Source organism: Ciona intestinalis, chromosome 11 (assembly GCF_000224145.3).
Source record: "Ciona intestinalis chromosome 11, KH, whole genome shotgun sequence".
Lineage (NCBI taxonomy): Eukaryota > Metazoa > Chordata > Ascidiacea > Phlebobranchia > Cionidae > Ciona > Ciona intestinalis.
The window spans coordinates 4,967,284-4,991,592 of NC_020176.2; the positions used below are offsets into that span (position 1 = coordinate 4,967,284).

The window sequence follows — 24,309 nt, forward strand, 5'->3', positions numbered from 1 at the left end:
GGAGTTTTGTAGTTGTTAAGGCTGCCTATGTTATGCTTTGTAGGCATAAGTAAAATGTGGACATCGAATAACGTTATAGCAGGTATGAGGTATTTGCACACTTGCAGTAATAAATCTTCCCTACAGATTAGAATTAGGAAATACGTCAGATTCAGTTTGGGTTTACGATTTAAAAATGAACCACGCTTTTGCCTCATAGGTATAACCTTTTCTAAAATTTCGTTTGGTTTTTCTATTTACAGTGTTTGATATAAACCAACTATGCATCGTTACGTTCAATGTACGTTAGTCCAAATATTCAATGATCAGAAGATTTTGCTTGGGATGAAAAAACGTGGACTTGGTGTCGGAATGTGGAACGGGTTCGGCGGGAAAGTCGAGGCGGGGGAAGATCTAAAAACTGCGGCTGCTCGTGAGTTGAAGGAGGAAAGTGGGCTGGAGGTTTTGACTTCAAACTTAATGGAAGTCGGTTTGCTTTTGTTTGAATTTGTGAATAGTGGTGTCGTGTTAGAAGCGAATGTGTTTCGTGCAGTTGAATATAAAGGGGTGGTTACTGAAAGTGAAGAGATGCGGCCATGTTGGTTTGATATTAAAGATATCCCTTATAAGGATATGTGGGTTGACGATGTAGATTGGTTCCCACTGATGTTTAAACAAAAGTTGTTTTATGGTTTTATGAAATTTACGGAAAAGAATGAAATGTTTTCGCAGGAGTTAAAAGTTCTGGAAAATGTTGAGGAATTTAAAAGATTAAACAAACTACAGTTGATGAAATATGATTTTAAATAAATTGTGTCTTAGTAATTTTAATAAACCTTTTGATAATGCTAATTTTAAGTTTCTTAGAAAACATACCCCAACCTAAATCACTGTATGTCCGGTCTTTCTATAATGGCTTTATATAATTTAGGAAAATATGATCATTGTATTTTTCTTACAGAATTAAATAAATTTCAATAAATAGCAAAATTTAATATATATACAAATATATTTATATGGAGAATACAGAATTAAATAAATTTCAATAAATAGCAAAATTTAATATATATACAAATATATTTATATGGAGAATTTCATTATAAAACATCACAGTACAATTAAAGATCAGATAAGTAAATTGCGAGCTGTTATTTAAGTTTTTAAATTTAATATGTTTTTTACTTTATGGTAAAAAATAATGCAAAAGCATAATTTGGTACACTAGTATATTCACATACAGATACTAAACAAACGTAATTTTTAACCCTTGTTGGGGGGAACTACAGTTGTTGTGTTGTGTTTTATACACTCAATGCCCGCATATGTAACTTATTTATCCTCGCATGGCGGGCAACGACAGTCTTTATAACACAGGTGTTTTGTTTCATACGCCTCGTGCCCGCTTACGAGTTACCATGTATGTCACTTTGTGAATAATAGCATTGTTGTTTTATTTCAAATCGTCTTCAGAAACACCTTGTGCTTTTAGTTCATTCAAGACATTAGTTAAATAGTTAGGATCAGGATAGCCATGACCATGTTTATTAGTGATGGATGTTTTGTGGTGAATTTCATTCCATGTAACTGTGTCCTTTGCACCAGATGTCACAGAGTCACCAACCGTGAAAATAAGCTTTCGGTTCCAAGCAACTTCAAGTAGTCTGAGAACCTGGGAATGAATTATAGAAAAAGGTTTTATTCACCCGGATATACTTGTGTCATAAAAGATGTAACAGATCTGCAACCAGTGATGTGTTAATAACTGAAGATCTTTGCAGATTGTTTTTGTAGGAATGCATAAGTTTATAGACATGACTTGGTGTGCCAAAATACAATCTTATTGCAATTAAGAATTAACTGCTATGGGCTAAGAATATAATTTGCATAGGTAATGCCGATGGGATTTGAGGTAGAATAATTCAAAATAAAATGGCTTCAATGTTTTTATAAGCTACTGAAAGTAATGCCTGCAAAATTTAACTTCTCTGTTACAAATTATTGCATTTGCCGAAATGCAACTGTGATGTGTCTGTTGTTACCTTGTTACCATCTGTGTTATCAGGTAGATAAGCAATCCTTGGGAAGCCATGTACACTGTACCTTCTACCAGGGTTGGGGTGTTCATTGGTTTGCATACCTGCCCTTATATCGTATGTTATACGGATTGTATGGTGTGGTTCGTATCCTGTAAGGTGGTATGGTTGGTTTAATTATAGATCTGGAGTTAATGCTTGGTATGTGTCCTTGAGCAAGACACTTCCACAATCCAGTGGTCACTATGAATGTAGCACCTGAGTATTAAGGTAATGGGCCAACTCTAGTCTAAATCTAAGGTCCTATGCCATGCTGCAGTACCTCACCACATCAATAGAATTGGTACCATATTCACAATAGTTGGAAATGATACAATTATATCAAGTACAGCATAAAACAGCTGCAGCCATTAGAAAACCTCTTATTTTTACTTAACATCAACTACATTGATACACTTGCGCATATTCTCTATTGTCTTACCAGGCACTGAGGTTTGAATGACACTCCAATGCATTTGCCCTGGAGGTTGGTTTCCTGTCTTCACCCCATATATAACTTTGCAACATGGACAAGTGAAGCTGTCATTCTGGTGATTGTTAAACATGGTAAGTTCTTGATTAGTTCTTAATAATGTTAACAGTTTGTTTATGAAGATTACCCACTGTGGTTGTTCATTTCAATTTAATTTTAAAAATACTAAAAACAGACATTTAAAAATATTAGATGAAAAAAACACATTTACTGTTTTTTTCTACAAGAAATTAAAAAAGGTTTGGTGTTATAACGTGTGTATGAAACTTACTGCACCACTTTGCATGGATGCAATGAGACATTCTGCATGAAATATATGTTTGCATGTCTTCAGTTCAATCACACTGCTTGCCTGGTTGGCTGGAAAAGGTAAAGTTGTGAATTAATAGGACTTAACACCAGTATGGATCGAATTTTACTACATTTAAGATGCATGAATTAATGTAATTTATTTATTCTTACATGGCCGGCAATGACAGTTGTATCACACGAGTGTTCTGTTTTACACACCTCAGGTGCCAACTACTCAGCCACGGCGCTGGACAAATCTAGCATTTTAAATAAGACATTTGGTCCTCAGTGACCACTGGGTTGTAGCAATTGCTGTTAAGTGTCTTTTCCAAAGTCACATACGCCTATAATGGTGGCAACATTGCAATAACTTAACAGCCCCTGTCACTCACTTGCTCCTGATGTTTGGAATCCAGAAACATCTGATAGTGATGTCATACAGATGACACAATCATCACTAGGTGGCGTTGTGAGCGTAGTGGAAAATTTATCCAACAAACCTATTGATGATGTCATAAATTACATTGTCTTAAACATAAAGTAACTTTTAATATCTTTTCTTATTGAAGGTGTATGACACTTCAAAGCAATTCAAAAATAAATACAATTCATGGAAAACATTAAACAGCAAAGCACAAATAAAGAGTATATAAGTCATCACAGATATTATGCATTGTTACCTTGTTTGCCACCAGATGATGAATTGATAGCATTGAGAGCAGGGGTGTTGGTGGTGCTTGAATATGGGTCCGTGGAAAAACTGGATAACAATTTACAGAGTGGTTAATATATATATTGCAATATATTTGCAAACTATAATGTAATGCATTTGCAAGCTTTTGTGGTGCAGGCTTTGAGATAATTTCATCTGATCGAACTTTTAACAAAGTTAACCAAACAACAACTGTAATGTAAACGCTTTTTAACAGCAGTGAACACCTAAGGTGCTACCACATCAAACACACTAGGTTTTAAAGCCTGTCGCTTTATCCAAAGCTTGGCTTTAATTTTTAATTAGTTTTAACAGCAGTGGACACCTAGTATGCTACAAAATGGTGCATGTCAGATGAAAGCCTGTCACTTTACCCAATCCTTCATGCAATGCAACCTACATGTTCTGGAATGAAGTAGCTCGAGGATTTGAATGGTGGGAGTTGGTTGTATATGATGGTGTGGTTCCCGGTTGGGTTGTGTATGATAATGTGTTGGAGTAATGGTGTTGGGAAGATTGACTGGAGTGATGGGAGTTGGTGGTATATGATGCCGATGGTGCAGTTGCAGGTTGTATTGTATATAATGGTGTGTTAGAGTAATAGTGTTGGGAAGATTGGCTGGAATGATGGGTGTTGCGAGATGCAGTTCTTCTTTGTCGAGCTGAGGAGGCTTGTTGGTGGGTAGGTGTCTGGGGAGAGAAAAAGATTGGGTTATGTGTCAACCATGGCTTATATAACAAGTCTCTTGGCTTGCTTCATTGTAGAATCTTAGACTACCCATATAGAATATATAGTCTTGGTGAGTAACAGATCTTTGCTATCATTATATAGATTATACTTTTTGATGAAGATATTAATAGGTGAAAATGTGTGGTGCTATCAAGCATGGTAATTTGTATGCAATGCATACATAATATTTAAAATAAACCGGGCATATTCTGTGTGGCCAATAGATGCTCTTTGGGACTGAGATAATGATAAGTTTGTTCCAGTAGAAGTACAATTTAATGCCTTTGTCATAAGTTAAATAAACTAACTGTGATTGTCAATTTATTTATGGTGAGGAATATAAGGTATTACAATGCATGGTTTTAGGATCACTATGTATATCTGGCAAGTATTTATAAATGCTGGTTAACCTACAGTGGTATAGCTGTTTGTTGCAGGGTTACTCAACGATGATGTGACTTTGTCCGTCGTTGTTGGGAATTTGAATGAAAAACGTTCTTTGCGAATTTTTCTTTGGTATCCGGTGTTTTTGTTTTGCTGTAAAATCAGCAGTTGGGTGTTAAGAGTTATAACATAATATGTTGAATTTACCTTTGGCTGGTACTATAATGAACTTTCCCATATATTTGATATGCAAAATAAACATAACATGAAATAAAATGCAATATTCAACACAAAGCACCTGGACGCCACTTTTTTGGTCGTTTATGTAAATGATGTACATTAATGTTGGATCATATTGAGATAAATTTAATGGTTGATGTTTATTCCAGTTTGCATGATCTTCAATTAATTGGTTAACTTCTGCTGTGTAGTTTTCCCATGCATTCTTATACTTCCATTGCCATGTGTGGTTGCGTGCAAGCAATGATGAGCCTGGGAGAACTACTCTACGGACTGAAATGTTAAAAAAATGTTTTTTTTTAATATTGTGTAGTTTTAAAAAGTAAATATTTGTATTAGGTTATTGTTATATGTATGGAGAATTCTTGAACTGAAAATGAACAAATGTACTTTTTTATCCTTGCATGATAAAGCAACAACTTTGTTATAACACGGGTGTTCTGTTTCATATAACTCGTGCCCGCTTACACGTTACCATATAAGTTACTTTATGGGTGATTATTTGAACAACCCATTAGTGACCACTGGGTTGGAGCAATTACGGTTACGTGATTAACATACAAGTTTTAACTACTTTAATAATCAGGTGAGACATTTATTTAAATAAACACAATTATCAATAAATAACGTACTAGTTCCAGGTCCTATGAGTTGTTGTGAAGAATATTCCATAGTTTTAAAATCAATAGATCCCCTTGGCAACTTTAAACGGTTTGCACTCGAACCTTGTCTATAGTTTTGGTATCCGTCTTCTATATTTTGGCACATTTTAACCGAAAACATTTTCCAAAACTCGTCTAAATATTCCCATATGGCAATATTATCCCGATTCATGTTGTCTTTCGTATTTAAGTAATATTTCTTCGTTGAATTTAAACTTGAACTTAACTGTAAAAATTCAAAACAATTCGACAAAGTAGGTACCAAAGCTTAGCTATAATGTTTATCTTACACCAACACCTTACTTTCGCAAAAATCTTACAATTTATATTTTAACAAATACTAATGGTATTTTCTGTCAATGTAAGTAGTTTAAAAATATAAAACTTGGTTTACCTGTTGGTTAAATATACGATTTTCACACTAGTGAGATCATTTGTACATTAACTAAGTATTGGGTATACTTTGGTGACGTAGTCAGATGATTATGTCATGTGCGTAAATTTTGCGAAAGTTTTTGTTAATTTTTAATTAGTTTGAATGTCAATAGAAACCAAGAAACATAGTCCTTAGATGTGTTAGAACCTTGTAATGTAGATTAGCCCATTATATACCGCCAATAAAGAACTATATTTCTACGAAACATACAACTTACTTTATCTTATGTTTTGAAAACTTTTATTAAAATTTATGCAAAGGTATTTTATTATAGCTTAAGCTTACTGCAGCAGTCAAAATACCTTAGAAAATAAACAATATTAAAGATTTATTGTATAGTTATGTTACTAGCATAAATTAATTTCTACCGGCTATTCACCTTTTAAATGAACTAAAACTTATTTATCCTCGCATATCGGCGCGGGTGTTATGTTTCATACACCTCGTACCCGCTTACAAGTTGCCACATATAACATTGTGGAGGATTGTGTTAATGTGTTTGAAAACTTTTTAATAATTGCTCTCTCTCTGTTTGCATATTCACAAATGTCTTTATTCCCACAGACACAGACCCAATATTAATATTAGAAACTGTGAATAACATTCAATATGTCAATGAAAGGGTTAGTGTTACTGGCTTTAACAGGCTCAGTATCGCTTACCTTCCTCATGCTGTCATGCGTCCTACCACAGTTTGGAGTCTACTGGCCTCTGTTCGTCCTAATGTTCTACTTCATGGCTCCCATACCCATATTTATTGCTCGACGGTTTTCCGACGGCGATTCAGTTAGCACGGCCTGCAAGGAACTCGCTTTTTTCTTCACAACAGGAATCGTCGTTTCAGCATTCGGACTTCCTGTCATTCTCGCGCGCGCCGGTGCCATCCAGTGGGGACCGTGCGCGTTTGTGCTCGCTGGTAACGTGGTTGCATTTCTCACCATTCTCGGCTTCTTCATGTATTTTACTCAAGACTCAGATTACGAATTCCAAAGATGGTGACATTAACAAACTAGTTGATATTTCGTGAACATTTCTTCAGCAATAGTTTATCTGATTGAGTGTAATTTGTGTTTTTGATAAACAAGTAATGTAATAGTTTGTATGGTGCGTCTGTTTCATCAATTCTCATGTAATTGTCTTTACACAGTGATACTGGCTTGTTAAAGTTTGTAACTTTCTGTTGCTTATTATATACTTACCTACCCTTGGTACCAAACAATTAAAACACAGGGAAGGCAAGGGATAGTTAGACAAGCAATTCTATAAAACAAATCCAAATTGTTTGTAATGTTTACTGATTAGAGTAGAAAAAAATTCCAGGGTTGTCCTGCCCACCCTGCCACCCCAGGTTTGGTGCCTATGGTTATTGGTTACCAAAGCTTTACCAAATACAGACTAAATATACGTATTTATAAACAGCTGTTAGCTTTATCAATGCTAATACATATAAGCACTTCCAATGTATGTTTAAACCTCAGTATGTAATAAGAACATTTCGCTTATTGTTTTCATGTACAAGCTGGATGTCATTCTACAGCAAAACTGCCTTGTTATATAGCTTTATACATTACATAGCTTTTATTTGGTCATGTTATATATATATATATGAGATAATACATTTGTATTTTTCCCTATATTTATATTATAAACCAGTGCTTCTCAACTTTTTAACAGCCAAAATATTAAACATAAGTTATAGCGAAGCTTTTTAAAACTACATTTCACATAACTTTAGTAAATGCACAATAAATTAATTTATCATTTTCATAAAAGAATCAAAAGAATTTGTGAACCACTGTAGTGGGCGACCCAACGAAATCAAACGGTGACCCAGGGGTTGACAAGCACAGCCAAAGCACATCATAAAATATAAAAAGTTTTTAACCCATGTAAATCTGAAGGCATTTAATTCCACCCCACCCACTGCAGAACTAACATTTTTGCTGCTGATCTAGATATGTTTTATGTTAATTTACAATTGGTCTAATTGGTTGAATTTGTTTGTTTTATTTATTCCATTCTACTGTAGTTATAAAGTTAAAGTATTCTTCTTTTCTTTTCCATTTTAAAGGTTTATTTATGGGAATGCAATGAGTAGAAATTTAAAGATTTTTATTTTTTGTAAATGATGTTATAAACCCACTTGAAACACCGTTTATTATTGTTTTCGTCTTTTTAAAATTTACTGTCGCATATGTAATTGTGCATGTGCTGAATGCTATTTCTATGTGCTGTGGTCGTTTATATCTCATTCGTATGTTACAGATATTTAAAATGAAAGTTAAAATAAAGAAATGGTTTTCAGTAGCAAGCTGGCACTGGCAAGCATCGGATGAAACTTGTGGGATTTGTCGTTACGCGTTCGAGGCTTGTTGCTCCAACTGTCGTACCGCTGGAGATGACTGCCCTATAGTATGGGGGCAATGCACACACTGCTTCCACATGCACTGTATATTGAAGTGGCTTCACTCACAGCAGATGAACCAGCAGTGCCCGATGTGCCGACAGGAATGGAAATTTAAAGAAGTTTGAACGATCACTTGTATTTGTGGTACTTGGAACATTTAAAATACTGAAGTCTACTCCCCATTTCGTATTCTACTCATCGTAGTTCGATAAAGTTTTAAAATTTAAGATGATAGCAACAATATTGATGGATACATGGAATATTTGAAATACTTCTGGTCTACATTATAATTTAGATTCTACTTGTCAGAATGTGGAGGAGTTAAATACGCTGCAACAGTATAATGTTGAAGAGACAAGATAAGGAACTTTAGAAGTGATCACTACAATATGAGGATCAGTTGAATTTATATTTATCTATTTTTGTTACATTCAAAGGAGTTTTTACACTATTGTCATGCTTTACTATTTTCTATTGTCGGGGTCCTACTGCGTGGCATGCCATGAGATAGGGAATTAAGGCCATAGCTGGTCCATTATATGAGCATTACTCATCAATGATAGATATTTTGTTTTCTTGACTTTCTAAGCTCTAAGCAATGGGTCTGTATATCAGAGTTGACCCATTAGAACACTTATTACAATATGGGCTTAAGATTTAAACTGGAATTTGCTCATTAATCATTATATTATGAACTTAGTTACATATAGATGCCTTTGAGTTGCTATGATCCAAGCCATGGGTCAGTGGTTCCGAGTTGACCCATCACCCAGGATTTATATATATTCACTTTTATATATTCCAACCCAAGGGTGCGTGTAGGTTTAATTATATATTGGTGGCAACCAACATGATGGAAATAAACGGACAACCAAGTCCTGAAAAGCTGAAGGTATTGCTGGCTTGCTTTGAAACTGGACTTCATAAAATTAAAGTCAACTCTAAACCAGGTTAGGTTTGTTAAAAACTTGATGAATTTTGAATTAGTGCCCTATTTATGTATATTACCATTTCATTTTTTGAAATAATTACTCTCGACTTTGCATGTGTGCTATTATAGGCATGAGTTCTATGGAACAGACTCCTAATAAACGGTGTAATTTATATTTTTCTACAAATCTTTCTTGTCAGGTTCTGCATTATCAGTGAGACTTGATAATGAGATTGAATTCACCTCATCCAATGCTGCTGTTAGGTAAGTTTCAACTTAAACAACATCATTGGTCTTTGTTTATGAGCCTCTTACTTTGTAAAACACTTTTTCTTTTGTTTAACCAATCAAATGAGAAATAGCTGTATTTTATTCATTAAAATCAAAGCAATTTTTTGAATGCATGGACCTTAGCAATATAGGCTTCTATTCTACAAGGGTGAGGTTTTAAGGATCCTTGTACCAATACTGCAGTTATACAGACCAGAGTTTATTATTATCATATTAACAATTTCCAATTATCATAATAACAATTTCCCAATAATTTTCTTTAGATACACTTATGAAACACAAGGTGTTAAAGTAGACGTTGAAACATTGCATTGGTTTGAATGGGAGGTCACAATACTAAGGAAACTTGTGGGAAGTTACTTCAGTTTATCCGACAAGAAGATTTTGAACATCAATGAATTCCCAAACCTCATTTCTTCGTTGCAATATTTAGAAAATTCAATCAACTCAGGAAAGCTGGAGTGTGACTTCAGTACTAAAGTAAGTTAACTTGGGTGTTAATTGAATTACATTGGGTTGCAACTTGATGTAGATTGGTATACTAACTCTTAATGCATATGTCCTTGAAATTATATATTATTAAAGTTGCAAGTTTGTAGACTCTTATTTAATTAAGTAAAATTCTTTTCACTAACTTAAACGTTTTATAAAAAAAACTAAAGTTTAGGGTTTACTAAAGTTTTTAAAAACTAAAGTTTTCGTTTATTTATTGGCATACAATTTTTTAGACTTAATTTTTTTTTCGTAATATTAATTTGCAAACTATAAGTAAACATAATTTATTCCTAGATCTCGGCTGCTAACTGTGTCATCTTCTGTACCATCTCGCCCCTCTTTTGCAACCCTGGTATAGAAGGGGAATTCCCTGTCCTGAGAAAACATTTTGCTATCTTTATGAATCGAGGATCGTTTAGATCGGCGTGGAAGGAAGTTACCGGGGGTGAGGGGAGGCTCGCGTTCCAGGTCGGTGCCTCGTGTTCGCTGTTGAGTTATAATTTGTTGGTATATATGGGTGGGATCCTTGTCGAAAACCTGGGATTTAGGCCTTTTACCCCAACACCCAGGAAGCTTTAGTAAGTCATTCCTCGACCGGTGTAACTTAGTCCACAACACCCATTATGTCATGGATTTCTGTCCTCAGAGATCCACACCGTACAATTTGCTAACTCAAAGCAGTGAATATAACTTTATTTCTCAGGCGTATTTTGCTGCCACTAAAGCCCAGTGGAAAGAAACCAAACCAATCATTTCAACTGAAACGTCAAAACCAACTGAACCAAACAATTCTGTGAGTTTAAAAAATCCTGATAATTTTTGTAAAACATTTTTCTTTAATGCAGTTTATTTTAATTTCTTCCTGAAGATGGTTTGTATTTAAAATATCCCCAAACTGTTGGCATCATCAGTGCTTGGAATAGACTGAGTAGACTTGGTGAAACATCTGCAAGACTGCAATAGTATAACAATATTCCCACTAACATTTTAATTATGTTTTTAGTCAAAGGAAGTTGTAAGCGAAGATGAAATTGAAGCTGCAAGGAAAAGTTGGGACTCGTGTAATGTGCAGACAGCCAAGCCAAGAGTGCACCCCGTGTAAGTTGGATGTGGTTGAGTGACCGATAATAGATATATGCTAGAATTTGTGGAACACTATATTATATACCTAAAGATACCTTTGGAGGCCTGGGTACAGGTTAGAGTAGAAGGCACCAACTCTAGAAAAGTTAAGCGTTATAGAATCTATATACTGATACTAGGCGATTGCTACTGACCCCAAAGTAATACATTATGTAGAAAAATGTATTAACATCATTATGTTGCTGATTTTTATAGTTAACAGTTATTATATGTATATTACTGCCCGGACTGAATAAACTATTTGTGTATCTATTATCTAATCTTAAAGTTGTGGAGACTTTAATGTGGTTCACATTATGTGCCAAAATTTAGTAAGTTTCAAATCCCATTTATTAATTGAAATTATTGCAGACTTCCAAAGGAAGGCGAGAAAAACATCTTAATCACGAGCGCTCTACCCTACGTTAACAACGTCCCTCACCTGGGCAACATTATCGGGTGTGTGTTGAGTGCCGATGTCTTTTCAAGGTGGGATATTACTTAGTACATTGTGTTATAGCCCACCGCTTTTGGGAATGGATATTTTTGTTGTGTTTTACTTAGGTTGGGGTTGTGGGTGAATGTATCTTTGTGCAAGACACTTAACGACAATTACTCCAACGCCAACCCATTGTTGTCTAAATTTTGAGTCCTACAGAAACACCATCACCCACAAAGTTACATAGGTGGTAACACGAGGTGTATAAAACAGAACACCCGTGTTATAACAACTATTGTTACCTTGCCATACAAGAATAAATGTGTTAAGTGTACCTAAAAAATGGTACCAGGTTACCAGATGTATAAAACAACACCCCTACCTCCAAGCATAGAATATTCACTTCTTCCCCCCAACAACCCCACCCAACTAACACTGTCAACCTCCCAGATATTGTCGCTTACGGGGTTGGAACGTCCTTTATATTTGCGGCACAGATGAATATGGCACGGCAACTGAAACTAAAGCTGCACAAGAGGGAGTGACGCCCAAGGAGGTAAAATGGGAATTAATAGACCTATTGTGACAGGCAATGCTATGTCCTTTAGTTTTGTTTCAAGTTAGACACAGTCGGTGACTAGTGCCAGTGGAACTCAAAGGTTGCTGCTACCAAGGTATCGTTGTAAGGGTCAAACTAAAACACAAGGAAAGCAGGGATAGTTCTACATGCAGTCCTGTGAAACAAACTTATTGATTGTAATGTTTCCTAATTAATACAGTGCAGAAACTTTCAGGGTTCACCCGCACACGCTGCCACCCCAGGTTTTGTGCCTATGGGTATAATTCATATTGTTCTACTTTTCGTTTGGGCAACCAGGTATACAACATTTTGAGAACAAGTTTTTGTATAAGATTAGTCTTAATCTCAATGCATTTCCCCAGATATGCGACAAGTACCATAAGATCCACTCCGAGGTTTACGAATGGTTTAGTATCGGCTTCGATTACTTTGGCAGGACAACTACTGAGTGTCAAACAAAGTGAGTGAATATTAAGTTTTCCGTATTAAGTATTTCATAGCAACTGATCTTTACAACAGTGCTTCCTAAACTGGGGGTAACAAACTTAAGGAGTCGCCGAGAGTATAACAATTATACACAAAGTAGTAAATGTAATGTCTTATTAACAGTGAACGGTTACGGAAAATTTTAGTTGATTAAAGGTGGCTGTACACAGTTTCCGGCATGCGAATTCGCCTGCAAAGTCGTATGCAAACCCATTACCGAGTTCCGCATGCGGCAGCGAAATCCGGACAAAATGGACGAATTCCGGATACTATCTTTGGATACTGTGTACAGCCACCTTAAAAGGGGGCAAGCAAAAAGTATGGGAAGCCCTGGTTTATATTATTTACTCATTTCCCTATTTAACTTGTTACAGAATTGCGCAAGATATATTCTGGCACCTGCATCGCAACAATCACCTTATTAAACAAACGGTTGAACAACTCTACTGTGGGCGGTGTGAAAGGTTTCTGGCTGACAGGTAACTTTAACATACTCCCTGGAAGTGTGTAAAGAATTAAACAGCATATAATAAATATTTCATCTGTGATTAAACAAACAGTCTTCAGTCCACACAGTGGTTAGCTCCTGCCTGTAGCCCAGAGTTTACTGTTCAAAGTTCCCTGCTTCTACTATTGTAGGCGTATATGTCCTATGGCGACTTATTGGCTTTTGTTTTGGATTTTTTTGCGTTCATGCAAATATAATTTTGCTAGTTTTTATTATGTTTAAACGAATACAATATGATGTTTTCATCTTAATACAAATATAACATGTTAGTTTTATTATGTTTATAAAAATATAATTTGCTTAGTTTTATTGTGTTAGTATTGCAACGACTTGTTTGTTTAGGTTTGTGGAGGGCACGTGTCCATTATGTGCGTTTGAAGATGCACGAGGGGACCAATGTGATAAATGTGGAAAGTTGATTAATGCTGTGGAATTAAAGGTAGTGGGTTGCATGGGTTGTGGGGGTTTTGTATTCTATTCAATATGGTCTGGTGCAACGAAACAGAACCAACAAAAATCACGTCCCCTCTAGTAGTAATAGAGAAATATATTTCGCCTAAATGGCTTCGTCAGTCTCTTATTTAAATAGAACCTTTTCTATATGAGTGTGGGTTCTGTATTAGCCAGAGTTGGCCCATTACCCCAACATTGTATATGCACAATCTATTCTATATGGGTGAGGTTCTACAATGAGTTACGCCATGTGGCCATGGTGGATTTTTGGTTTAGGTTTTTACTAATTTCACAGAGTCCTAAATGCAAGATGTGTAGCGACACACCAGCCATAAGGACGTCGGAACATTTGTTCGTGGATCTTTCGAAGGTGACATCAATGTTTAACTTTGCATTGAGCATGAGGTGTATGTATATGTGACTTCAAACCTGGACTGGCGGAGTATGTAAAACTGTTATGAAGTTTTACCAAATGACAGACAAAACAAACGTTGGAATAAAATTAAAATTGATATCTGATGTTTTATACATCGCATGTTCAGAAAAATACTATAACTTTTACTTGTAGTTGGAAACCGAAGCTACAAAGCTGTCGGTCAATTATAATAAGTTTTAAAGTGCATAAAAAAGACATTTTCTAGCACATACAGAAAAGGCACAGTTGGTTTTACCCCTGCCTATATTATTAACATTAAACATTCAATTCACTTGTAGTTGGAGCCAAAGTTACGAAGGTGTTTACAAGAATCATTCAAAGGGGAGGGGTGGTCCAATAATGCAAAGACGATAACTGAAACATGGTTAAGAGATGGCCTCAAACCAAGGTGTATAACTAGGGATCTAAAATGGGGGACGCCGGTCCCACTGGAAGGGTTTACTGATAAAGTAAGTGTTTGTGGTATGAGTGTTGTATGTACTGTGTACAATGCATTGTGTAACCGTTGGCAATCCCTTATATTGGAAATGGGAATATATGGTCTTATGATTTACTGCACTAAACAATTTTTTAGAAATGATTTTGATTAAATATATGTTTTTTATTTAATATAACTGTGTTTAAAACCGCTTTTATACAAGGAGTACTTTGGGTGACGTACAATAAGCTACCAGTTGGATAACCTAAACCAGTAGTTTTGTTTTCGGGCAAATTAAAAAAGTTTAATTTAAACCCAAATTCTTCCAGGTATTTTACGTTTGGTTTGACGCCCCTATTGGTTACTTATCCATCACAGCCAACTATACCGATAAATGGGAGTTATGGTGGAAGAACCCCAAGGTAAGAAGCTTAAAATTATTTCAACATAAAATTGTGATAATACTTTGCCTACTTACAGTGTCGGTTTCTTTGAATCCTTTGCTATATCCATCAAAATGTAAATCTGTTTGGTGCACAATTAGTTGGATTTTTTTTGCTACATATTTTGTAGCACCTGTTGTATTACAATAATGAACTTTCACAATCAACATGTACATATAGTGGTCATATCACTTTCAGTTTGAATATAAGTTATTTTCCCAACACCCCAATGTATGTAAAATGTACAGTTGTGAAAATTGTTTCCAACAATCCAATGTATGTAAAATGTACAGTTGTGAAAATTGTTTCTAACACTCCAATGTATGTAGAATGTACAGTTGTACAACTTCATGGCGAAGGACAACGTTCCCTTCCACAGCGTTGTGTTCCCATCTTGTTTACTTGGTACTGATGATGAATATACAATTGTGAACCATCTTAATGCTACAGGTATGATGGGGTTAAATAGGATTGTTAGTGTGGTATTCTATATGGAGGAGTTATTATGTGGAAGCCATGGGAACTGGGATTTAGGCCAGAGAAAAGTTTTATTTCATAAAAGATTAAACTGTTCGTTTTATTTAAATATATAGTTTGGGCCTTCAGTGCAATAATGTTAAATTCCTTTAACTGTTTCTAAGGGTAACTAGCAGGAAAATATTGCTTGTGAGAAGTGGTCTATATATCTATATCATATATGTATGCATATATACTTGTTAATGTGCGACATAACCTTTATACTTTACCATATATGAACTAATACATCTGTGCATTTATAAGCACGTGAATAATTTTAATGAAATATTTCAGAATATTTAAATTATGAAGAAGGAAAGTTTTCCAAGAGTCGTGGAGTTGGTGTGTTTGGTGATCACGCTTCCAAGACCAATATAGGTAGGCTGGTTTGTACCTTGTGCTCGCTGTCGAGTTATATTGTATGTTGTGTTCTGTGTGGATGAGGTCCTGTAGGGTGGGCACGTCATGACCCCTGGTATTAAGGACAGAGTTGGTGCATTCGTCAAACAGAAGTGTTATTTTGTAGCATGTGTGTTTTGAGCACCAGGTGTATAAAACAGAAAACCGTGTTATAACGACTGTCGTTGCCATGTCACGTGAGGATAAATAAGTTGCATTCATTCAAATACACCAGACACACATGGTGGCTTTGTTTCACTCATTCCATAAGTAAAGTAATACAGATGGGCCATCTTCTTATACACAAAAACCCCGTATGGTTTGCTCACGGTTTAATTCACTTCTCCCATATAGTAATTCTCCCATATCCCCAACCACAGATTCTGACATCTGGAGGTTCTACCTCTTATCCATGAGACCTGAAGGACAAGACACCCACTTCAGCTGGAGTGATTTCTTACTCAAGAATAATTCTGAACTCCTGAACAATCTTGGCAACTTTATCAATAGGTTGGTACTATACAGGAATAAGCAATTATGTTTTGTAAACTAGGGGGGGCTTGTTTGTGTAGTTACGAATTATCATTTTTTAATGTCACCAATTTGGCCAATTTAACTGTTACCATGTATAGCCAGAATATTAACCTAGTGACATTTGCACCATGGGGTAGCAGGGTATTTTCCATGCCTTGCACACCCATGTAAGGCGCTTATTTTACCCTCTTATTACTTGTTCAACTTATGCAATATCTCAAATTACCCATTAACCGTACACTCATTATTCACATAGTATTCCAGGGGATGCATGCATACCTTGCATACCCATGTTAGGCGCCTATGTATTCAAGTGTATGTAATGTCTGTATTATATGTTTACCATCCAGCACTAGGTGTTAACCATTCACCTTATCTTCCACGCAGATCATTGAAGTTCGTATCGAACGCATACGGAGGTGTCGTTCCTGATCCAGTTCTCAACAATACCGACCTTGAACTACTAGCATTGGTTAACAGGGAGCTTAAAGATTATGTTACGGACATGGATAAACTAAAGTAAGTTATGGATAAGCATAGATTTCTAGTTATTGTTACTAATTGTTTATTTTCTGTGGCAAACCATGCATGGTGGCTTCAAACAATTCATGCTAAGAGTTGAGTTAGGATAATGAATAAAATTTGTTTGTTATTATGTATATTCCTATGTATTTTTGAACTATCACTCAAAAAGTTACATATGTGGTAACTTATAAGCGAGCACGAGGTGTATAAAACAGAACACCCGTGTTATAACGGCTGTCGTTACCTCGCCATGTGAGGATAAACAAGTTATGTTCACTTATATTATAACTTTACCCCCAAGTTACATTCATAAACTCTCTATTTTAGGATCCGTGACAACCTGCGTAGGATCCTGAGCATATCAAGGTTGGGGAATCAATATCTACAGGAGAACCAACCTTGGAAGTTAATTAAGGGAAGCAATGATGATAAGTATGTTGGCTGTGGACGTTTAGTAACTGGTGGAAATATAATTGCTTGTAGAAGACTGAGTAGACTTGGTAAAACATCTGCTATAGTTTTATGAGTCTATACTCGATAATTGTAACCTTGATATTCATTATTAAGATTTTGTATAACATACACCAAAAACTGTTGGCATCATTAGTGCTTGTAAAAGACCGAGTAGACTTGGTGAAACCTGCTATAGTATAATGAGTCTATACTTGATAATTTTAACCTTGATATTCATAATTAAGATTTTGTATAACATAATACACCGGCATCATCAGACCCAAGTCTTTTATAGCTATTAGCTGCTATAGTACAATCATAACCCCCATATAGTATAATATTAACCCCATGTCACCCCATATTCTCGCAGATCTCGTGCCTCCACCGTCACCTCCATAGCAGCGAACCTCTCCTGCCTCCTCTGCATCCTCATCCACCCGTATATGCCACAAACATCTTCTATCATACAGGATCAACTCAACCTCCGAGGAGGATATTTGATCCCGGATGCGATCACAAGGATGTTGCCATCCGGACATAAGATCAACAAGGTTTGTCAACTTAAATAAAACCCGCGAATCTTACTCTGATCTGGTGCTCATATAGTTGAACTATTCTTGTTTTCGTGGCATCAGGTCCTTAACAAGATTTAGTATCATTGTAAAAATTCAAAGTATACAAACCAAGCAATGCAATAATACTGACTAATAGTTATGCGAGGATAAATAAGTTACATGCGTGGTAACTTGTAAGCGGGCATGAGGTGTATAAAACAGAACACCCGTGTTATAACAACTGTCGTTACCATTCATACATATACACATATCTTCATTCATATTATTCCAGCCCTCCCCTTTGTTCCGTAAGTTGGAAGAAGCCGAGATCGAGGAATACAAAGCTAAGTATCGAGGTAGAGAGGATGGGAAGAAGGAGGTCGCTAAGGTGGAGGTTGGGGATTGTAAAGGTTTGGAGGAAGAAGTGCTGAAACAGGTGGGTTGTATTGGGGGTTAAGATGGTGTGTAATATATTAGGGTGGGGAAGATGGGACACCTTTTCATTTTATTTTTCTTGCCAATTGGTAGTAAACAAAGAACATTCAAAGAATTAAGACTCCCATAGACCATTGTAAAATGTTTAAAACACAATCAGGATGTTTCGATATTATGTGCTAAAGATGTCCCGTCTTACCCAACAGTATAACTATTATATTAACAGGGTAACTTGGTTCGGGAACTTAAAACTGCCAAAGCTGAGAAACTTGAAATAGAGAGAGAAGTCTCAAAGTTGTTGGAATTAAAGAAGAAGTTATCTCTCTTAAAAGGAGAGGAACCTGTGCAAAAGAAAAAGGGGAAAAAGAAGAAGAAATAAAGAGATTAATAATGAAATTTACTTTCTCATGTTATTGCCTTTTTCTATCTTTCTCTTTTTTACCTTTCGCCTCAAGAATAGGAGAGAAGTAAAAGTTTTTGCAAAGATTTTTGGGAAATATGGTTAAAGTTCAATTATTGCTGCTGTGTTTGTAGGAAATCATGCTTGTGGTGAACTAATGTACTAAAGGAATTGAATAAATTGGGAAATAACAAAACTGGTGTTCTTTGTATTTAAATTAACGAATGAAACTTATTTATTCTCGCACGGGCGGGGCAACCACAGTCATTATAACAGGGGTATTCTGTTTCATACACCTCGTACCTGCTTACAAGTTACCACGTATGTAACTTTGTGGGTGATGTTTTTCTGTATGGCTGACAATTTAGGCAACCAATTAGTGACCACTTGGTTGGAGCAATTCCTCTTAAGTATCTTGCCTAAGGTAGAATCAGCAAGTCCTAATCAGATGTATACAGTGAATGTTGCCATAACTAAGTCCTATAAAGACTGGTAAGTTAACCAATTCCATTAGCTGCACCTACAACGAATATGGGGAGAACAGAAGTCATCAAAAACGGTTACACTAATTGCTATAACATTTTTTATTGATCATTTATATTCTGGTGGGCGGGAACTTTGGTAACTTATTTATGTTTAATAAAGCTAGTGCAGTGTACATACGAGTAGATAGTTAAACAAAAAGATAACTTGGCCTATAATGCATAAACCTGAGTGCGCGTAACTGGATTTACATTAAAAAACACATTCCGACTCCCCAGTTTGGTAAAAACGTGACGTCATTGATTATGGTACCGAGGTTGTGGAGTATAAAAAGCGACGAAACACGTGTTTCATTCTCTTTACAAACTTCCAATTTCCGAGGTGGGTGGGAAAAATATTTGAGACGTTTATTTAGTTTATTATAATAAATCAACTCATTGTAAAAGTTTTATATGTATTGAAAGTGAGCTATATGCCAAGCATTGTATAATAGATAGGCCTGTATTTTATTAAACCATATTATTTGGTGTTTTGGCCGGTCATGTATACTTTTGTTAGCGAAAAAGTTTTTTGAATAATTCGCTCTTTCCAGAATAAATCGTCTTTAAACCAAACGCGGAAATCCTTAAGCACACGATGCCTAGGGAAGACAGGAAAACATGGAAAGCGAATTACTTCGTTAAACTTATTGTAAGTTTTGTGTAAAATAAATTCACATACGTTTAATATTAAATGTTTAATTTTTGGGTATAAGGTAATATTGCCTGTAGTAGAATTCTTGGTGACCGATTGTAAAGATCAATCCTGGTTTGGGTTTTAGTGATTTATTAAAGAGTGAGGATTCTTCTATTCACATTACCCAAAATCTGTAATCCATAAACATGTTGCTAATTTTTGTATCTTCTTAAAAAAGTTGTACATCTATAGGCAATACTAGTTAAGCGCTTTGCTTTTATTGTTCATTTTCGTAACCTACAATCTCCATCCAGAACCTCTTGGATGAATATCCAAAATGCTTCATTGTCGGCGCCGACAACGTCAGTTCGAAGCAGATGCAACAAATTCGAACCTCTCTCCGTGAGAAGGCTGTTGTGTTGATGGGGAAAAACACAATGATGAGGAAAGCCATCAAGGGTCATCTCAACAATAACCCGGATCTTGAGAGGTGGGAAAATTGGTGTAAGCAAGGCTTATGGTTTTGAGTTCTGTTCTATGTGGGTCATGCAGCGTGGCACGCTATGGTTCCCAAGGATTTGCCGATTGCCCTGATTTTGAGACCTACTTTACTTTGTGTTACAAAACAACCCCCTATGTTTTTAGTGGGTTGTCTATAATTTTAAACACACCACAAACTGGTCCCCTATTTTAGTAAAATAACAGTTTTCTCCTGGTTAATATCAGGTATTTGTCTAACAGTAACACACATGGCATGCCTTGCCAAAGACCCCTTAGATTTAAGGTTTGGGGTAATGGACCAACTTCAGCCTAAATCTAAGGACCAAAGAGCCATGCCATGATATAACCCCTCACCCACAGCGAATAAACTAATATTATTTAAACAATCCCTTATTACCGTGATGTCACACACCCCATTGTGACCTCACCATGTCGAAGGGAAACAACAAAACCTGGGAATAAACTCATTTGCTTCAACCTAATGTTGCAAGATGCACCTGTCTTCCAGTACATTTATTATCACACCTAAAACATTGTGTTTGCTGCTTTCTATTGCTTTGAAAACTTTTGAATGGTGTAAAAACTGATATGTCTAACTGTGGTCATACGATTTGGAATAACATGTTTTAACACTTGCGGGTTGTTTGGTTACACCATTAAAAATGGGGAGATTTAAGAGTAAAAATGACTTTTTACCCAATATTTTGCAACCCAAGTTATGGCATTGAGAAATACCCATCTTGTTTCAGACTTCTCCCTCACATTCGTGGAAATGTTGGCTTAGTTTTCACCAAAGAAGATTTGATCGAAACCAGAGATTTACTTCTCGCCAACAAGGTGTGAAAGTGTTTCAACATGTGTTATTGCTGTTTACTGTGAAGTTTTAACCAATTTAGAAAATAAGTTTTGTTCTCCTTTATTAAATTTGTGCTCTTGCATTGCATGTGTATTCCACTGACCATGACATTAGCGAAACTGTAATTATGTCACTTGGAAGTTGGCAAATTTGCACAGGTTTATAAAAATCCTGGTTTCACCCCAGGCTCCTATATAGCATGTGTATCCCACACCTGACTGTTAGCAAGACGCCACCCACAAGCTACCCCATGTTAGGTATGATAAATAGAACCCCCGACCCCCTAAAGTAGAACCAAGGTTTGCTATGATGATGTTCAACTGCATCGAGGTTCAACAACTCGCGCTGGTCGCTAGAAATAGCGGAACCCAACCAGTTGTTGTTGAATCATTGAAATAAATCGTTCAATGAACAGTCTGAGCATTCTATGTTACTATAAAGGGGTATGGGGTATCTACCTAAACTCTAAATTTGTGGTTAGGGGCTTGCATCGTTACTGAAGAATACAGTGTTTGATACTGATGGGCAAAAATATGTTCTGGGTGAAAAAAACAAAACATAAAGTCGTTTCTTAAATTCAGAAATAACTTTTTGACTAGCTTATGCCCATATATTCTGACAGAATGCAGAATGGACAAACTTGATCCTTGGCTTCCATTATACCTAGATATTACTTAACAATCCCATTCAACAGGTTGCTGCACCTGCCAGAGCTGGAGCCGTGGCCCCCAATGATGTCATCGTCCCCGCACAGAACACTGGCTTGGGTCCCGAGAAAACTTCTTTCTTCCAAGCGTTGGCAATTCCAACCAAGATTTCAAGGGGAACCATTGAAATTATCGTAAGTTGGAACATTGTTTTATATTCGGGGTAAGTCTTCAGCCTTTTTTGACAAGGACCTTTCCTGTGTAGAATGTGGGTGATTTATGTCTATCTTGAAGGGGAAATGTGTTTGGTATATTTTTAAATGGGATCTTCCTTTATATATCCCAAGTCCCTAGCATGTCCCACTGTAGGACCTCACCCATGCTTAATAATATCTCTATCGTTTAATTTAAGTAGATTTTTGTGAAATTAAAGGTGATATTGGGGTCAAGATACTTGTAATCTTATTTTATATTCATTTATCTAACTTGTCTTCCACCTCCTGGTTTGAGACATTCGCTTAAATGATAAATAAGTTGCGAGCCACCAAGCCATGCCTAGTGATATCTACATTAGGTGTGGAAGTAAGGTTTGCTACAACTCCTATCATAACTAACTATATGTATATGTAAATGTAGAAAAAATGTAAGGTCTGGCACTTAACTATAAGGGGGTCTGTTTCAGCTCTTGGCACATGGTTAACTCTTTACACCTGTTTTCTAAGCCAGTTTTATGCAAGAATCTATCTGTATATGCCTCTGCAGTTATTCTTGATATCTACATAATCACCACCACTATGCTTTAACCGCAAGATATCTTAACCAACCACCCCCACACAGAGTGACGTTCACTTGATCAAACCTGGTGATAAAGTTGGAGCTTCCGACGCAACATTGTTGTCGATGTTGAAGATCTTCCCTTTCACTTACGGGCTTGAGATCGAACAAGGTTGGTATTCGACTCAGTTTTGGTTGTTAATTACTAAACACTTGCAAGAATTCCACCACTTGGTATTGACAAAATGTGTTCTCAAAAAAATTCTTAAAACCCCCCCCCGTTTTCGAAAGATTCTGATTTATCATTTGTGTGTGACTTTTGTAATAATAATGAAACTATTCCTTTTAAGGTGTTAAAAAATTATTACATTTAAAAAGTCGAAAAATGTTTCTCTTTTAACCAATATGATCTCCTCTCCACAGTGTACGACTCTGGTAGTGTGTTCAGCCCAGAGGTCTTGGACATCACGGATGACGACATTCGACGCAAGTTCACCAACGCTGTGCGCAATGTTGCCTCCGTGTGTCTCGCCATCGGTTACCCAACCGTTGCATCGGCGCCTCATTCGATCATCAATGGTTTCAAGAATATCTTGGCTGTCGCTGCTGAGACGGAAATTACTTTCCCAGAAGCTGAAAAGGTCGGTGTTATGAGATCAGTGGGGGGTTATTCAAACAATTTTTACCACAAGCTAGCCATAGTTATATTAATTGTTTGTCGCTGAAGAAAATGCCAATTATTTCTTTATTCCATGAACTAAGCCATTAAAAAAGTTTAATGTTTTGGTTTAAAACAAATAACTTTGCAGTTTACATGATAATTTTTAAAGCAAGACTTTGGGAACGAATCCATATTGACAAAACCTTGTCTACCCAGATGACGGCTTAACCTATGCAGTAAATTTAGAGTTTTATTTAATCCAATCCTACAGATGAAGGCTTACTTGGCTGACCCGACAGCATTCGCGGTGGCTGCTGCTCCTGCGGCTTCAGATGAAAAGAAAGAGGAAGCAAAGCCAGCTGAGGAGTCCGAGGAAGAATCGGATGACGACATGGGATTCGGGTTGTTCGATTAAACAACATTACAATGCAGCCACGCGCTTGGAAGCGTTACGGCGCAATGTGTTTGATTTGAAACCCGTTGCTCAATAAAATATAACTTGAAACTAGGTGTTTTGTTTGTGGGGGCAGTTGCATTTAATGATGTGTGGCCCACACACAGTGTGGGATATAAACGGCTACTCAAGAGCAGGTTCAAAGTTTTTTATTGTTACTTGCTTCTGTAATCCGGAATTTCAAATCAGTGCTGTTTTACTAATGCTGGCAGGAGGTGTTTGGTTTGTAAAACTATAATTTCTGGCGTTAAGAAGCTTTTTTTGCTGAGAAGCTTACAAATAGTACATATGTTTAATCTTTGTAACCACCAAAACTGGGATAAAGTAGCGCTGGTTTATATATATGTTCACTTTGTATTAGGAGGGTGAAAGGTTTGCTTATAATTATGGCAACATAATCAACCTTTTTAAAGTAAAAATATTTCAGATTAACG

General features: G+C 36.2%; 4 protein-coding genes across 6 annotated transcripts; 3 read left to right on the plus strand and 1 right to left on the minus strand.

The window, feature by feature from the left end:
• Positions 1-137: 137 nt before the first annotated feature.
• LOC100177483 (7,8-dihydro-8-oxoguanine triphosphatase-like) lies at positions 138-978 on the plus strand. Its single transcript, XM_002128537.5, has one exon. It carries the CDS (start codon positions 262-264, stop codon positions 787-789), a length of 528 nt encoding a protein of 175 aa, XP_002128573.1. The 5' UTR covers positions 138-261; the 3' UTR covers positions 790-978.
• deltex (Deltex protein) lies at positions 911-7,517 on the minus strand. Of its 3 annotated transcripts, none has more exons than XM_026836504.1 (11): positions 5,958-7,517; positions 5,534-5,789; positions 4,960-5,174; positions 4,692-4,814; positions 3,948-4,237; positions 3,516-3,595; positions 3,228-3,335; positions 2,816-2,904; positions 2,494-2,599; positions 2,019-2,164; positions 911-1,648 (listed from the first exon to the last, which is right to left on the minus strand). In XM_026836504.1, the coding sequence occupies exons 2-11, from the start codon at positions 5,733-5,735 to the stop codon at positions 1,430-1,432; spliced, it is 1,578 nt and encodes a 525-aa protein (XP_026692305.1). In that variant the 5' UTR covers positions 5,736-5,789; positions 5,958-7,517; the 3' UTR covers positions 911-1,429.
• Positions 7,517-19,020, plus strand: LOC100182991 (methionine--tRNA ligase, cytoplasmic). Its single transcript, XM_002128757.4, has 22 exons — positions 7,517-9,356; positions 9,538-9,601; positions 9,892-10,108; positions 10,418-10,591; positions 10,827-10,916; positions 11,127-11,221; positions 11,618-11,734; positions 12,135-12,240; positions 12,627-12,724; positions 13,125-13,229; positions 13,601-13,697; positions 14,007-14,081; positions 14,426-14,596; positions 14,895-14,987; positions 15,338-15,458; positions 15,819-15,902; positions 16,304-16,433; positions 16,845-16,976; positions 17,310-17,414; positions 17,806-17,986; positions 18,282-18,425; positions 18,651-19,020. The coding sequence occupies exons 1-22, from the start codon at positions 9,257-9,259 to the stop codon at positions 18,801-18,803; spliced, it is 2,652 nt and encodes an 883-aa protein (XP_002128793.1). The 5' UTR covers positions 7,517-9,256; the 3' UTR covers positions 18,804-19,020.
• Positions 19,021-19,602: 582 nt separating this feature from the next.
• LOC100180640 (60S acidic ribosomal protein P0) lies at positions 19,603-23,926 on the plus strand. Its single transcript, XM_002128855.5, has 8 exons — positions 19,603-19,688; positions 19,900-19,997; positions 20,297-20,472; positions 21,233-21,320; positions 22,034-22,180; positions 22,824-22,932; positions 23,184-23,401; positions 23,693-23,926. The coding sequence occupies exons 2-8, from the start codon at positions 19,944-19,946 to the stop codon at positions 23,834-23,836; spliced, it is 936 nt and encodes a 311-aa protein (XP_002128891.1). The 5' UTR covers positions 19,603-19,688; positions 19,900-19,943; the 3' UTR covers positions 23,837-23,926.
• The last annotated feature ends 383 nt before the right edge of the window (positions 23,927-24,309 follow it).

What these genes read in the sequence shown, in the direction of transcription:
- LOC100177483 (XM_002128537.5), top strand. Translation starts at nt 262, where the DNA reads ATGCATCGTTACGTTCAATGTACGTTAGTCCAAATATTCAATGATCAG.
- deltex (XM_026836504.1), bottom strand. Translation starts at nt 5,735, where the DNA reads ATGAATCGGGATAATATTGCCATATGGGAATATTTAGACGAGTTTTGG. An exon ending in ATCATCTGGTGGCAAACAAG is followed by an intron (nt 3,336 to 3,515) that starts GTAACAATGCAT and finishes CATCATCAATAG; the next exon opens with GTTTGTTGGATAAATTTTCC. An exon ending in CATTCAAACCTCAGTGCCTG is followed by an intron (nt 2,165 to 2,493) that starts GTAAGACAATAG and finishes ACCACCTTACAG; the next exon opens with GATACGAACCACACCATACA.
- LOC100182991 (XM_002128757.4), top strand. Translation starts at nt 9,257, where the DNA reads ATGATGGAAATAAACGGACAACCAAGTCCTGAAAAGCTGAAGGTATTG. An exon ending in GAACCATCTTAATGCTACAG is followed by an intron (nt 15,459 to 15,818) that starts GTATGATGGGGT and finishes GAAATATTTCAG; the next exon opens with AATATTTAAATTATGAAGAA. An exon ending in CCGGACATAAGATCAACAAG is followed by an intron (nt 17,987 to 18,281) that starts GTTTGTCAACTT and finishes ATATTATTCCAG; the next exon opens with CCCTCCCCTTTGTTCCGTAA.
- LOC100180640 (XM_002128855.5), top strand. Translation starts at nt 19,944, where the DNA reads ATGCCTAGGGAAGACAGGAAAACATGGAAAGCGAATTACTTCGTTAAA. An exon ending in ATTACTTCGTTAAACTTATT is followed by an intron (nt 19,998 to 20,296) that starts GTAAGTTTTGTG and finishes ATCTCCATCCAG; the next exon opens with AACCTCTTGGATGAATATCC. An exon ending in AATAACCCGGATCTTGAGAG is followed by an intron (nt 20,473 to 21,232) that starts GTGGGAAAATTG and finishes ATCTTGTTTCAG; the next exon opens with ACTTCTCCCTCACATTCGTG.